This window comes from Scyliorhinus canicula, chromosome 8, assembly GCF_902713615.1.
Source record: "Scyliorhinus canicula chromosome 8, sScyCan1.1, whole genome shotgun sequence".
NCBI classification, from domain to species: domain Eukaryota; kingdom Metazoa; phylum Chordata; class Chondrichthyes; order Carcharhiniformes; family Scyliorhinidae; genus Scyliorhinus; species Scyliorhinus canicula.
The window spans coordinates 53,255,616-53,272,267 of record NC_052153.1 but is presented as its reverse complement, the minus strand read 5'-3'; the positions used below and the strand labels follow the sequence as shown (position 1 = coordinate 53,272,267).

At 47.5% G+C, this 16,652-nt stretch overlaps 1 protein-coding gene across 5 annotated transcripts in view; it reads left to right on the top strand.

Moving 5' to 3' along the window:
- The window catches only part of tmod1 (tropomodulin 1), a 142,776-nt gene that overhangs the window by 111,803 nt on the left and 14,321 nt on the right, over positions 1-16,652 (top strand). For 4 of the 5 annotated variants that reach the window (XM_038804588.1, XM_038804587.1, XM_038804591.1 and 1 more), the window contains exon 7: positions 11,712-11,819. The exons of the other annotated variant lie outside the window; for it this stretch is intronic. In XM_038804588.1, the coding sequence (XP_038660516.1) occupies positions 11,712-11,819 (108 nt within the window). The remainder of the gene's footprint in view (positions 1-11,711; positions 11,820-16,652) is intronic. 5 annotated transcript variants of the gene reach the window in all.

Sequence of the window (16,652 nt, the reverse complement as noted above, 5' to 3'; positions counted from 1 at the left end):
TACTAATGAGGCGATACCCGGCGATCCCCAGATACAATGGAAACAAGTTAAACACAGATCGATACATTGAATGGAAGGCCAGACTTTTCGGCGCCAAAGAAGCCCAAAACAATAAGTCCCAAGAACCGCCCCAGTGACCGAGGAACTGCCCCATGATTGGGGGGTTCAAACATATCGATTGGGAAGAGACCCAATCGATTCCAAGCAGGTAAGGGAGTCCGCCCAAAGGGGCGCGGATCCCCTGGGACCTATAAAAGACAGGTCCCACACATGGTTCAGTCTTCTGATACAGCCCTCCAGCCCTTCTCTCTCTTTGACCAACACTCCTCCGTGGACCAGCACCTCGACCAGCTTTTGCCAAGAAGACCTTGAACGAGAGAGAGGAGAGGGTTCGGACAGCAGCCGCCAACAAGTAAGTGCCTCACAACGATCGCTACCAGAGATAGGCACTCCTGACCCCTTTTAACTTATACCAACCTGAAGTCTGCAGACCAGAGCAGAGCAAGAGGCCTTGTTCCCTGACCCAGCAGTTCCTTCGAGAAAAGTATTAGTTTATTTAGCGGTAGGAATAAGTTTAATCCTTTTAGCGTGTGCATGGGTAGTTATTATAATTGTATTATAATAAACTCAGTTGTTTGGACTTACTAATTGGTGTATGGTTTTATTGCTTTGAACTTCACCTTGAAGCTTGTGGCGGTGTCTTAACGATACCTGGCGACTCCAGAGCTAAGTAAAGAAACAGAGCCAAATTGAGTGTTAAGCACACTCACCCAGAATGACCAACAATATCAACTTCAATGTGGACCGAGCACACCGGAGAATACTGGGACAGGACATTAAGAGGCCTGGGCAATGGGGTTTGCCACCGTTACCGGGTTGTCGCAGGTCCAGAGGGTGATCGACGGGATTCATGTCCCCCTACAAGCACCGGCCCATGACAGTCCAGTCTTTATGAACCGAAAGAGGTTCCACTTGATGAACATGCAGCTGGTGTGTGACCATGAGCTACCCATCATGCACGTCTGCGGCCGCTATCTGAGCAATGTGCACGACTCAACGGTTCATCCTGGCACACTCGACGGTTCTCAACACCTTTGTGGTGCACGCCCAGCTGAGGGGTTGGCTCGTGGCTGATGACTCCTATCCAGAGGCCATAGACCGAAATGTAGACCCGCTACAACGACGCCCATGCTGAGACCCGCTACAACGATGACCATGCCGTGGCCTGGCTGACGGCAGCACGAAGATCCAATCCCATTGCTACAACTCTGTCCCAGGTCAACCAGCCCCTCCCATGTTCCCCCTTCCTGAACTAGCCCCCCCTCCAACAGACCTGGAACCTATGTATCAGTGATGCCATTGAGCTGAAAGTCTCAAAGGAGGATGAGAAGAATGACTTCAATTAATGTTAAGTTGTTGGCAGTCTTTGATTCTTGACTTGCACTTGCACAAGTGGCTTAAGACTGGTCGAATTATTAATAGACATTACAGAGAACATTTTTGTGCTGCTCTTGGGCTGGATACAAAGTGGCGAGGATTTGTGAGAAGCCAGAGGATTGGGAAGCCTTTAAAAGCGAGCAGAGGACAACTAAAAAACCAATAAGGGGAGGGAAGATGAAATATGAGTGCAAGCTAGCTGGTAATCTAAAAGAAGATGGGAAGAGATTTTTTCAATATATAAAAGGTAAGAGAGAGGCAAAAATCGACATTGGACCAATGGAAAATGTGGCTGGCGAAGTAAGATTAGGAAAGAAAGAAATGGCAGAGGAACTGAATAGTTATTTTGCATCAGTTTTAATGGTGAAAGACACCAATGGAATGATAGAGCTCCAGGAGAATCAGGGGGCAGAGGTGAGTGCAGTGGCCATCACTAAGGAGAAGGTTCTGGGCAAACTGAACAGTCTGAAGGTGGATAAATCACCTGGACCGTATGGACTACACCTTAGTGTTCTAAAAGAGATAGCTGAGGAAATTGTGGAGGCATTGATGGTGATCTTTCAGGAATCATAGGAGGTAGGAAGGGTCCCAGAGGACTGGAAAGTGGTTAATGTAACACCACTGTTTAAGAAGGGAGGGAGGAGAAGACGGGGAATTATAGGCCAGTTAGCCTGACTTCGGTCATTGGTAAGATTTTAGAGTCTGTTATTAAACATGAGATTGCGGAGTACTTGGAAGTGTATGATCAAATAGGACTGAGTCAGCACGACTTTGTCAAGGGGAGGTCATGTCTGACAAATCTGTTAAGTTCTTTGAGGAGGTAACAAGGAAGTTAGACAAAGGAGAACAAGTGGACATGATTTATTTAGATTTCCAGAAGGCCTTTGTCAAGGTGCCGCATAGGAGATTGTTAAATAAGTTAAGAGCCCATGGTGTTAAGAGTAAGATCCTGGCATGGATAGAGGATTGGCTGACTGGCAGAAGGCAGAGAGTGGGGATAAAGGGGTCTTTTACAGGATGGCAACCGGTGACTAGTGGTGTGCCTCAGGGGTCAGTGCTGGGACCACAACTTTTTACAATATACATTAATGACATGGAAGAAGGAACTGAAGGCACTGTTGCTAATTTTACAGATGATACAAAGATCTGTAGAGGGACAGGTAGTATTGAGGAAGCAAGGGGGCTGCAGAAGGACTTGGACAGGCTAGGAGAGTGGGCAATGAAGTGGCAGATGAAATACAATGTGGAAAAGTGTGAGGTTATGCACTTCGGAAGGAGGAATTTAGGCATAGGCTATTTTCTAAATGGAGAAATGCTTAGGAAATCAGAAGCACCAAGGGACTTGGGATTCTTTGTTCACGATTCTCTTAAAGTTAACATGCAGGTTCAGTTGGCAGTTAGGAAGGCAAATGCAATGTTAGCATTCATGCAGGAGGGCTAGAATACAAGACCAGGGATGTACTTCAGAGGCTATATAAGGCTCTGGTCAGACCCCATTGGAGTTATTGTGAGCAGTTTTGGGCCCCATATCTAAAGAAGGATGTGCTGGCCTTGGAAAGGGTCCACAGGAGGTTCACAAGAATGATTCCTGGAATGAAGAGCTTGTTGTATGAGGAACAGTTGAGGACTCTGGGTCTGTACTCGTTGGAGTTCAGAAGGATGAGGGAGGCATCTTATTGAAACTAACAGAATACTGTGAGGCCTTGATAGTGGATGTGAAGAGGAGGATGTTTCCACTTGGAGGAAAAACTAGAACCAAAGGACACCATCTCAGTCTAAAGGGACGATCCTTTAGAACAGTGATGAGGAGGAATTTCTTCAACCAGACTGGTGAATCTGTGGAACTCTTTGCCACAGAGGGCTGTGAAGCCAAATCAAAAGACAGACATAGATAGGTTCTTGATTAATAAGGGGATCAAGAGTTATGGGGAGAAGGCAGGAGAATGAGGATGAGAAAAATATCAGCCATGATTGAATGGCAGAGCATACTCGATGGACCGAGTGGCCTAATTCTGCTTCTATGTCTTATGGTCTTATGGATTTGCCTATTGCTGCAGATATTCTTTAATTGAATGATCCTTTCCCTTTCAGTTTGTTATTTTCAGACTAGATATTCCTGGTTGCATTACTGACCGATTCCAATTGTGTATTGGAGCTTCAGACACAGATAATGAAGCACTTTTGAAGTGTAGCCACTGTTGTAATGTCAGAAATGTGGCAGCTAAGGTGTCCAGAAACAGCAATGCAATGATGACAAAATAATCAGTTTATTTTTGTGTGATGTTGATACACCAGGCACAGCTCTTCTTTGAAATAGTGTCGTGGGATCTTTTACATCCACCCAAGCAAGCAGATGGGGTTTAACCTCCTGTCCAAAAGACGGCACCTCTGACGGAGCGGTATGTCCTCAATAATGCACTGAAGTGTCAGCCTAGAATTTTGTGCTCAAGCCCTGACGCCAAGAGTGTCATCAACTTAGCTATGGCTGGACTTCCGGTGGCGTGGGCGATCAGGGCGGCCGCGGCGAGAAGAGCTCCCACCGGTGGCCACGATTTGCGGCGATTTCGTGGAAATCCCCGAGTCTTCACGCAGCCCCCCGACTATCATCGGCATTTGGGGGCGTTGCGAGCAGCCAGCGGGGCCAGTTTAAAAACCGCCGAAGAACCCCGCGCGGGCGGTGGGGGCTGAGGCGCTGGGCCCAGCGCGGCGTCGGGGCAAGAGCAGCGGGGGCGGAGCTTCAAGGAGGGCAAGGCGGCAGTTCCGAGACTAGGGCACAATGTAGGTAGGGTGTCCCACATTGGATGGCTCCCACCTATGAGGAAGAAAGAAGGCTGAAGCCTGGTCCCAAGGGAGCTCTGGGTGAATGTAGAGGAGAAAGAAAGAAGGTTTAAGGAAGTTTGGTGAAGGTTTTTTTTTCTCCACCCCCCCAAAAGAATAATTCAGATTGATGAAGGACAGAAGGGTGGAGGGGGAGAGAGGAGAAAAGAAAGAAAATAAAAAACAATAAGCAGCGTCGAAGAAAGGAGGAAACGCGGGTTCGCCGCTGAAGGAAAATTCGGGCAAAAGTGCTGACAAGATGGCGGAAGCCGAACCGCAAGGCGGGGCCGCACTACTTACAGTGGAGAAGATGACCGAGGTGATGGCAGTTGAGCTGGAAAAGCAGTTTGCGAGGCGCATGGAGGCCTTGAGGATGGAGACGGCGGTCATATTGAAGTCATTGGTGGAGGAGGCAATCGCGCCGGTGAGGGTAGCTGTGCCAAAGGCATCGGCCGAGGTGAGAGAGCAGGGCAAGAAGATGAAGGAAGTGGAGGAGGCCGTGTCATGACACAGCGACCAGGTCACCTCGATGGGGGGCGAGCTGCGGATGGTGGTGGAGGTTAACAGAGGGCTCCGAGCAAAGCTTGAAGATTTGGAAAACCGCTCAAGGCGGCACAATCTGAGAATTGTGGGCTTGCCCGAAGGGACAAAGGGCCCAAGGCCAACACAATACTTCGCTAAGAAGTTGGCGGAGCTGATGGGGGAGGGTGAGAACCCCTCCCGGTACGAGCTAGACTGAGCTCATCGATCATTAAGGCCGAAGCCCAAAGTGAACGAGCCGCCAAGAGCAGTAATTATCGGCTTCCATAAGTGTTGCATGAAGGAGAAGGTATTAAGCTGGGCAAAGCAGAAGCGTGAGGTGCTGTGGGATGGTACTGCAGTTCGGATCTACCAGGACTTAACGGTGCAGTTGGCAAAAAGACGAGCGGCGTTCGGGCGAGTGAAGGCGACGTTGTACAAGAGGGGGTGCGATTTGGTATGGTGTACCCAGCGAAGTTGAGGGTAACGTATAACAACAAATACTTTTATTTTGAGACAGCGGCTGAGGCGTTCGTGAGGGCAGAAGGCTTGGGACAGACGTGAAGAGCGGAACTGGAAGAGAGACTGTGGACTGTGTTTGAACATCTTGAAAATGTATAAATGTTGCAACTTTCTTTTTCCGGATTTGTATTGTAATTTATTTCTCTTTGCATTGTTACAGAGTTCAAGTTAATGGTGGGTTGATTGACGTTCTGTGTTGCGACGGTTAAATGTTATGTTAGTGAATTGTAGGGGTTGGATTGTTGGGGTTTTTTTTTTTTCTTTCTCTGGAACTGGGTGGAAGGGGACGATATATCTTGGCCGGGGGGGGAGCCACCCGCGCTAGCCAACTAAAGTCGGCCAGTGAACGGAGGTGAGGTAAGAGGAGGGCTGCGGACGTTGGAGCCTGGATAGCGAGCTTTAATGGGCCTACGAGGCGAGCGAGAGGGGGGGGAAGGGATGGATGTTGGGGGATGTTGTTTCAGGGGGAAATGTAGGGGGGTTCTTGGGAGGGGGGAAGGGGTTCAATGTTAACAATGGACAGGGGCGGGTCAGGCTTATGGGGCAGGGCCCGGTGGTATGACAATGGTGGATAAGAAAGGTGGGGGGGGGGGGTGAGAGACCCCCAGTAAGGATAGTCACGTGGAACGTGAGAGGGCTAGGAGGTCCGGTCAAGAGGTCAAGGGTGCTTGCGCATCTTAAAAGTTTGAAAACCAATGTGGCAATGCTGCAGGAGGCTCACTTGAGGGTGAAGGACCAGGTGAGACTTAAAAAGGGTTGGGTTAGCCAAATGTTTCACTCTGGATTTGATGGAAGGGCTCGAGGGGTAGCGGTGTTGGTCAGCAAAAGGGTACGCTTCCAGATGGAGAAGGTAGTGGCAGATCAGGGGGGTAGATATGTGATTGTGACAGGGGCGCTAGAGGGGAGATTAGTGGCACTGGTAAGTGTATGCGGTCTCAATTGGGACGATGTGCGATTCGTGAGGAAGGTGTTTGAGGCCATTCCCGACTTGGACACACATGAGCTGATTGTGGGGGGGGGACTGGAACCTGGTGCAGGAGCCAAGGTTGGACAGATCACGGCCACGCTCGCTGGTCCCATCAGGGGGGGCGAAGGCGCTGGCTGGGCTAATGGTGGAAATGGGAGGGGTGGACCCTTGGAGGTTTCTGCACCCGAGGGAACGGGAGTACTCGTTTTTCTCAGCAGTCCATAAGGTATACTCACGGATCTACTTTTTTGTGGTGGGAAAGGCTTTGCTGGCTGCAGTCAAGGGGTCGGAATACTCGGCAATTGCAGTGTCCGATCACGCTCCACATTGGGTGGCTAAAATGTTGGAGAAGGGGGTAGTGCAGAGGCCGGGGTGGAAACTGGATGTGGGGCTTTTGGAGAACCAAGTATTCTGTGATAAAAGTGAAACGGTAATTAAGGGCAGCAGGGTAGCATGGTGGTTAGCATAAATGCTTCACAGCTCCAGGGTCCCAGGTTCGATTCCCGGCTGGGTCACTGTCTGTGTGGAGTCTGCACGTCCTCCCCCTGTGTGCGTGGGTTTCCTCCGGGTGCTCCGGTTTCCTCCCACAGTCCAAAGATGTGCGGGTTAGGTGGATTGGCCATGATAAATTGCCCGTAGTGTCCTATTAAAAGTAAGGTTAAGGGGGGGTTGTTGGGTTACGGGTATAGGGTGGATACGTGGGTTTGAGTAGGGTGATCATGGCTCGGCACAACATTGAGGGCCGAAGGGCCTGTTCTGTGCTGTACTGTTCTATGTTCTATGTTCTATGAATATGTAGGTTTCCACTGTACGGGTGAGGTGTCGAAGGCAGTTGTCTACGAGGCTCTAAAGGAGGTGGTGATGGGTGAGGTCATTTTGTTCAAGGCCAGGGTGGACAAAGAGGAGAGGTTAGAGCTGCAGAGGCTAATAGATGAGATGTTGGATGTAGATAGGAGTTATGCAGAAGATGGGGACCCAGCGAAGCTGGAAAAGAGGAAGGAACTACAGGCGAGCTTCGACCGTCTGTCTACCAGGAAGGCGGTGTGCCAACTGAGACGAGCAAGGGGTGCAGTTTATGAACATGGAGATAAGGTGGGGTATGTTAGCAGGCCAGCTCCAGAGGGAGGCAGCGGCAAGGGAAATTCTTCAGGTAAGGGATAGGGCCGGGAAGTTGGTGGTGGCTCCGGATCTGATTAACAAGGTTTTTGAGCAATTCTACGAGAGGTTGTACAGGTCAGAGCCACCCGGGGGAGACCGTGAGATGCAGGAAATTCTAGATGGGTTGGAGTACCCGAGGCTAGGGGAGGGGGGACAGGGATACATTAGAAGGAGCAATATTGGAGCAGGAGATAAAAGATGCGATTGGGAGGATGCAGTCGGGGAAGGTGGCAGGGCCGGATGGGTTTCCGGTGGAATATTATAAAAAATTTAAGGATAAGTTGGAACCCCTGATGGGGATATTTGAAGAGGCGATAGGGAAGGGAGTGCTGCCACAAACCTTGGGGCAGGCATCGATTTCACTATTGCTTAAAAAAGACGGAGTGTGGGTCGTATAGGCCCATATCACTTCTGAATGTGGACGCAAAAGTATTGGCGAAGGTACTGGTGGGTTGGCTGTAGGAGTGCCTCCCGAAGGTGATAGGTGAGGATCTGAAGGGGTTCGTGAAAGGGAGGCAGCTGTCTTCGAATATTAGGAGGGTTTTCAACGTCGTTATGGCACCGGTGGAAGGGAAGGAAACAGAGGTGGTTGTAGAATTGGATGCCGAGAAGGCTTTTGATCGGGTAGAATGGGGTTACCTGACGGCAGTGCTGGAGCGGTTTGGGATTGGACCAAGATCTGTGAACTGGGTTAAGTTATATAAGGAGCCGAAGGTGAGTGTCCGCACCAACAACATCAGCTCGAGATACTTTTCTCTCCATCGTGGGACGAGGCAGGGATGTCCTATGTCCCCCCCTGCTGTTTGCACTTGTGATTGAGCCGTTGGCCATTGCATTAAGAAGTTCGGGAGCATGGAAAGGAATAGTGCGGGGTGGGATAGAGCATAGGGTGTCCTTATATGCCGACGACTTGCTGCTGTATGTGTCGGAACCAAGTGCGTTGATAGGAGGAATATTGGAGCTACTGCGAGTATTTGGGTCTTTCTTGTGGTACAGGCTGAACCTGGACAAGAGTGAGTATTTTGTGGTGTCTCGGCTGGGGGCAGGGGTGAGGGGGGGCTGCCATTCCGTAGGGCAGGGACTCACTTTAGGTATCTGGGGGTGCAGGTTGCCCGGGATTGGGGAAGGCTTCGCAGGTACAACATCACTAGTTTGGTGGGGAGAGTGAAAGCCGATCTGGCAAGGTGGGATGGTCTCCCTCTGTCACTGGCGGGTTGGGTACAGGCAGTTAAAATGAATGTGTTGCCGCGATTTCTGTTTATTTTTCAATGCCTACCGATTTTCCTGCCAAAGTCTTTTTTCAATGAGATTGAGGGAAGGATTACCTTGTTCATATGGGGAGGGAAGGTGGCCAGAGTGAGGAAGGTGCTGCTATAGAGGGGAAGGCAGGCAGGGGGTTTGGGTCTCCCGAACCTGATGTACAACTACTGGGCAGCGAATGTGGAGAAGGTGTGGAGCTGGGTCAGAGGGGTTGATTCCCAGTGGGTCAGAATGGAGGAGAGTTTGTGCAGGGGGTCGGGACTGAAGGCACTAGCAATGGCCCCGCTCCCGATAACTCCGGGGAAGTACTCAGGGAGTCCGGTAATAATAGCTTCATTGAAAATCTGGAGGCAGTTTCGCCTCCACTTCAGGTTGGGGGCAGGGTCGAGGAAAATGCTGATTCGGGGGAACCACAGATTTGAGCCAGGGAGGTGGGATGGAAGTTTTTGAAAATGGGAAGAGATGGGGATTAAGACGCTAAAAGATTTGTTTCCTCGGGGTCGATTTGCAGGATTGAGGGAGCAGGAAGCAAAGTATGGGCTAGAGCAGGGGAGAAGTGTTCAGATACATGCAGGTTCGGGACTTTGCCAAGAAGGAAATACAGAGATTCCCAGAGGAACGGCTTCCACATTGCATAAGGAGGTGCTGACGGCAAGGGGACTGGAGATGGGGGGTAGTGACAGCAGTGTACGGAACTATTTTGGAAAAGGATAAGGCACCACTGGAATGGATCAAAGCAAAGTGGGAGGAAGAGCTGGGAGAGGTTATAGAGGAGGGGGTCTGGTGTGAGGTGCTCCGGAGAGTGAATGCCTCCACCTCCTGTGCGAGGTTGGGGCTGATACAGCTGAAGGTGGTACACAGAGCACACCTCACGAGGACAAGGATAAGCCGATTTTTTGAAGGGGTAGAAGATGTGTGTGAACGTTGCGGGGGGGGGGGGGGCTCCGCTAATCGCGTTCATATGTTTTGGTTGTGTCCAAAGCTAGGGGAATACTGGAAAGAGATGTTTAGGGTAATTTCCAAGGTGGTGCGCGTGAAACTAGACCCGGGTCCCCGGGAGGCCATATTCGGGATGTCAGACCAGCCAGGGTTGGAAACGGATGCGGAGGCAGATATCATAGCCTTCGCTTCGTTGATCGCCCAAAGGCAGATCCTGCTGGGACGGAGAGCAGCCTCTCCACCCTGTGCCCTGGCGTGGTGGGGGGACATGTTGGAATACTTGGCCCATGAGAAGGTTAAGTTCGAACTGAGGGGAAGCTCAGAGGGGTTCTACAATTCATGGGCACTATTTATTATGCACTTTCAAGAACTGGATAACATCGAACATTAGTTGGGGGGGGGGGGATGGGTGGGTGGGTTGGGGGGGAGGGGGGCTGTGTATATTAAAGATGACTATGGGTAATCCCTGATTCCTTTTTGTCATTTGTTTATGTTAACGTGCGGGGTGATGTTTGGGGGTTGGTGGGAGGATGGGATCGTTGTTATTGTTATGGGGTTTGACATATTTGTTGTTGATTATTGTTTGTTGTTGGTGGGTGTAAATTCGGGAGAAAATGTGAAAAAGGAGGAGAATAAAAATATTTTTTTAAAAACTGAGTTATGGCTGACACATGCTGCTTAACACTAATACATTGTCATTTTGCATTGATATTATTTTGCAGAACTAGTTCAGTTTGACTACAGCTCCATTTTGAGGATACATTTAAAGCAATTTTCAAGCCATTGTGCACACAGGCAGGATTGACCGGTTTATCACAATTACAGGATGTAATTCTGACTTTGAATAGGGTCATTTCAGTGTTGTGGCAGGTCCAGGCACCTGATTAAAATGGTTTCAAGCACAGTGTTGCAGGCACATTTGGCAAGCAATTGGGGAGTATGGAGTGAGGCACTGCGTCGGGTAAACAGGACCTCGTCCTGTGCAAGGATGAGCTTGATACAGTTTAAGGTGGTGCACAGGGTGCACATGACTCAGGCGAGAATGAGTGGGTTCTTTCAGGGGGTAGCAAGTGAGTGCGAGAGGTGTGGGTGGCGACCAGCGAATCACACGCACAAGTTTGGGGTTGCGAAAAATTGAGAAGGTTCTGAGCGGGGGTGTTCGCGGTCTTAGCCTGGATAGTGGAGGAGGAGGTGGCAACATTTGGGGTTTCAGAGAAGCCGGAGCTCATGGAGAGGAGGAAGATCGATGTCGTGGTCTTCGCCTCTCTGATTGCACGCCGGCGAATTTTGCTGGAGTGGCGGTTGACATCGCCACTGCGGGTAGCAACTTGGTTGGGTGACCTGTATGACTTCCTGCGGTTAGAGAAGATAAAATATGAGTTAAGGGACTTAGCAGGGGGGTTTTGAGAAAAGGTGACCGTGTTTGTGACCGTGTTTGAGGAGCTGTTCGTCGCCGGGGGGGGGGGGGGGGGGGGGGGGCACGGAGCAGGCAGTGGTTGTGCAAAAAGGGAAGTCATTTGTACAGACTGTATAGTTGATTGCTGGAAAGTATGTTTCCGGGGGTGTTAATGTGTTGTAACCTGTTTTGATACATGTTTGTAATAAAATAATTTTTTTTTTTAAAAAGTAAAGTTTGGCAAGACCCGATGACACACTCCAGGAAATTTGGGGAGGAAAACGAGGTTTATAAGAAATCACAAGGCTGCCACCACCATCTTCAGTGCCTCACTTCGTAGCATAAATAAAGGTGTTTTATGTGGAGTTCTCAGTGGCACGACCTTGATACCTGAGGAATCTTTTGAGGGCAAAGGTCAATTAAACTACCAAAGGAATATGAAAAGATGAAAGTAAATTTTAAAAAAACCAGTGCATTGATTTAGATTGCCCAACTGCGTTTAATTTCTAATTTTTGCACGTGAATGGATTAGCAGCTGCATTACCAAAAACCTGGAAGTTTTAGTTAATTAATGCATGATTCAGGGGAGTGGGAGGCAAATATTTGAAACCAATGGGATGAGCAAGTTTTACACTATGTAAAAAATTATCAGAATTCAATTTTTTAATTAAAATTATTTTGTGTAAATGTTTGTAGAACATTCCCCTTGCCACTTTAAAAGAATATGCTGAAGCTTTGAAGGATAATACGCATGTGAAGAAGTTCAGTATAGTAGGAACCCGAAGTAATGATCCCATTGCTGTTGTAAGTATTGCATGTTGGATTGGCATTCCATGGTAATTAGTGCGAAAAGTTGAGGATTAATTGCAATTTTTGAAAATGGGCATGTTTGCGTCTAGAAGGGCAGCACGGTGGCGCAGTGGGTTAGCCCTGCAGCCTCACGGCGCTGAGGTCCCAGGTTCGATCCCGGCTCTGGGTCACTGTCCGTGTGGAGTTTGCACATTCTCCCCGTGTTTGCGTGGGTTTCGCCCCCACAACCCAAAGATGTGCAGGCTAGGTGGATTGGCTGTGCTAATTGCCCCTTAATTGGAAAAAATTGATTGGGTACTCTAAATTTATTTATTTTTTTAAAGTTTGCGTCTAGAATATGCCGGTGTGGGCAGCACGGTGGCGCAGTGGTTAGCACTGCTGCCTACAGTGCTGAGGCCGGGTTCGATCCCGACCCCAGACACTGTCCTTGTGGAGCTTGCACATTCTCCTCGTGTCTGCGTGGGTTTCACCACCACAACCCAAAAATTTGCAGGTTAAGTGGATTGGCCACACTAAATTGACCCTTAATTGAAAAAAAATAATTGAGTACTCTAAATTTGTTTTTTTTTTTAATGGAATATACCAGTGAGAAATTTTATTGCTTGTCAAAATTTAGATTGTAATATGATGCCAAATTGCAGGGAGGGGGTGGCATTATATTTAATACTGATGAAGACTGTGACAATTAAGCACAAATGACATGAAAACACTTGCCAGATCAGACATGTAAATAGAAAGTGAATTCCAATATTGATAAGTGTGAGATGATGCAGTTTGTTCGGAGGATCGGATTGGATTTGATTTGTTGTCACATAATAAGGTGGCCAACTCCTCCTTGCAAATTGAGCGCCTAAATTGGGTAGAGGGGCACAGGGACCTAGTGAGGCAGATTCACAAACTATTAAAACAAGGCAGAGTTATAAAAATTTCAAACAAAGCACTGGGGTTCATTTCTTGAGGAATAGAATTCAAAAGCAGAGAGGCTGTGTTAAATTTATATTGGACATTGGGCCATGCCTAAGAGGACTGTGCTCAGTTTCAATCTTCACATTACAAAAGACTAGAGGCACTAGAGAAGGAACAAAAAATATTTACAAGAATGATACAATAATCTGAGAGGTTTTACTTATCAGGAAAGACTGAGGGGGCCAGGGCTCTGAGATCATTAAAATTATGAAGGGGTTTGATAGGGTAGATGTAAGAGAGGTTTCTACTATGGAAAGTGCCACCATATGGGATAGTTGAGATGAATAGTATAGGTGCTTTTGAGAGGAAGCAAGATAAATACATGAGGGAGAGAGGAATAGAAAGAAATGATGATGGAGTGAGTTGAAGTAAGGTGGGAGGAGCCTCATGCAGAATATGAAAAATATAGGCCAATTGAGCCGATGGCCTGTTTCTGTACTATTAAAGCCTTATGTAACACTGTAATTTGTGCTTCTATATTGCTTGCTGTTTGGTTCAAATATCACAATTTAAAACACTTACGCACCCTCAAAACATATGCAAAACACACACTATCTATATCCATTATATATCTATAAAAATCTTTGTCTGTGTGCATGTTGTCACCTTTATCCATCAAAGATTTCTGTGTCCATACTTACAACAAAATCTGAAATAGAAGGAGAAAAGGCTGGCAGAACTTGGTGGATCCCACAGCATCTGTGGAGAGAGGAACAGAGTTACCGTTCCAGGTCGGAGAACTTTGTCAGAACCTTCAGGGTACTCAGCTAAAACTTTAGCTCTGTTCCTTTCTCTAAAGGTGCTGCCTGGCCTGCTGAGCATTCCCAGAATGTTCTGTTTATGTTTCGGGTTTCCACCGTCCACACTATAAACTATAAACATTGTAATGATACCCACCTGCCAGAGGTGGCACTGCATCACCTCTATTTTGCCCAACTCAACCTCCTGCACCAGCAAGAAAACTCTTGACGATTCAACTTTTCAATTTCCCAAATTGCTGCAAATGTTGCTATTTAACCATTCACAGAATCAAATTGAAGTGTACAAAAATAAGGACAGAGTGTATGACCTTAAAATGGAACTGAACGGGATGGCATATTGAAGCAGTGGTTAGCACTGCTGCCTATGGTGCTGAAGACCCGGGTTCAATCCTGGTCCTGCGTCACTGTCTGTGAGGAGTTTGCACATTCTCCCCGTGTCTGCGTGGGTTTTACCCCCACAACCCAAAGATGTGCAGGGTAGGTGGATTGGCCACTCTAAATTGCCCCTTAATTGGAAAAAAAATAATTGGGTACTCTAAATTTAAGTATTTCCTATCTTTCCACCTCCCTCTAAACTCTATGAATATGCACCACATTTGCAATAATAGCACACTTATATTTGAGGAGACGAATGAAGTTACAACATATGAAGTTATCTGTAATAACCTGCATGGGACTTACAGTGTGGGGATGATTGTTTTCCCCGTGCTCCTTCAGGAGTACGAGCTCCCCCACTTGGGTCGGGGTAGCCTACCCGTACTTGTATAAAAGGTTGGTCAGTCTGGAGCTGACTGACAAGAGAGAATACCTAATAAGGTTCTGCAGTACTCGTGTATCTACTTGCTGGACTCCCTGAGCCTTATTAAAATATTCTTCCACTTATTTTAAGTGACACCATAGTTACGAAGATTTTATATTTTCTATGCTTAATTGTCCCCTACGCCATTTTACAGGGTAAATGTCACTTCCTGACCCCTCTCCCGCTCATTTATACTGATTGGTCATCATTTCTAGAAATGCTTAGCATGACCCTTTCACAGGATCAGTGTACTTGGCTGCTGTCCACTTCCTGAAGTCTCAACCTTTGAACTATCTTCTGCTTTGTACAAAGTACGGGTAAATACCCAAGACCGCTTTAGAACATAAAACATACAGTGCAGAAGGAGGCAATTCGGCCCATCGAGTCTGCACCGACCCAATTAAGTCCACACTTCCACCCTATCCCCATAACCAAATTACCCCTCCTAACCTTTGTTGTGTTATGTAATTTGGAATAACACAAGCTGCCACTTGATGCAGTTTTGAGTAAAAGATGCTCCAGACTTTGAAGTGAGTTCAATGTGTTTTATTGAACGATTAGCACAGTTCTCAATGAGTTTGACTCTCTGCTAATCTAAATGTAGTAACTGAGTCTAACTGAACCAGCCTTGCTCTAAGCCACGTGCTGGGGTGTGATGCTGAGGATACACCCTGTCTCACTCTGTAGATGTTGGTCTGTGGAAAGATGCGGGGTGTGAGTGCTTCATCCCTTTTATAGTGAGATACAACCCCTGAGTGTCCTGACTGCTCATTGGTCATGTCCTATTCTGTGTTCATTAGCTGCACGTTTGCATATCATGACAACCTTTTTGGACGATAAAGGCAATTTACCATGGCCAATCCACCTAACCTATACGTCTTTGGACTGTGGGAGGAAACTGGAGCACCCGGAGGAAACCCCCCACAGACACGGGGAGAACGTGCAGACTCCGCACAGACAGTGACCCAGCAGGGAATCGAACCTGGGACTCTGGCGCTGTGAAGTCACAGTGCTAGCCATGTGTGCTACCATGCTGCCCACTCGACTCTGGTGGGATACGAACCGACAACCTTTGAATTTCTTACCAGTCATTGACTGGAAGTCTAACTAGAAGCTTTAGTGTAGGTTTGTCAACCTATGCATGTATGATCTCAGTGTTGATATTTTACAAATATTCTTCACTGAATGTGGACATCGCTGGCGAGGCCAGCATTTGATGCCCATCCCTAATTGCCCTTTGCCTTCTTGAGTCGCAGCAATGCTTGTAGTGTAGGCACACTCACAATGCTATTAGGGAGGGAGTTCCAGGATTTTGACCTAGCGACGGTGAAGGAACAGTGATGTATCGGTGTGTAGCTTGGAGAGTGTATATAGATTATAGTGTTCCCACGCAGCTGCTGCCCCTGCCCTTTGCGATGGTAGAGCTTGCAAATTAGCATGAACCCTGTCAAATTTTTAACTGAGAGACAAGAGGGGAGAGTAAAAATGAGTGAGCAACAAAGCATAGCTAAGGAAAGATTAAAATAGAACAGCGAGCTGAGAAACCAGGGTAATAATAAGTGAGTTGAAAAGCAGCAGTAAAGTGTGTGCAAAAGGTTTGCTTAAGTTGTAGTAGACTTCGCTACAAAATGCAAAAGTGATCAGTGAGTGTAAAAGAAGTGATGATAGGAAATCAACCAGAATATTGCTGGGAATTCCTCTCCAACTAGGATACTATTCAGAAATCACCTCCAGCCCCTATAGGAGGATCATGGAACGGTTACAGCACCAATGGAGGTTATTCAGCTCGTCGTGTCCATGCTGACTCTCAACTCGAACGGTTTACTTAGTTCCTCTCCCCTGCCCTTTCCCTATTCCCTTTGGCTGCATATCCAATTCTCTTTTGAAAACCAAGATTGAATCTGCCTCCAATACACTCTCAGGCAGTGCATTCCAGATCCTAACCATACCCTGCATTAAAAGGTTTTTCTGCATTTCATGTTTGGTTCCAATTGCCAGTTACCTTAAATCGGTGTCCTCTTGTTCTCAAACCAATTGGAATAATTTCTCTCTATCTACACTGTTTTGAATATCTCTATCAAATCATCCCTTTGATTTGCCTTCTCTGAGGAGAACAACCCCAGTTTTTCCACTCTGGCCACATAATTGAAGTTCTTCATCCTTGATACGATTCCCGTAAATCTTTTTTTCACTCTTTCTAAAGCCTCCCAAGTGTGGTGCGCATAATTGGATGTACTGTTCCAGTTGAGACTGAACCGGCGCTTTATTTACTTATTTTTAAAGAAATTTAGAGTACCCAAT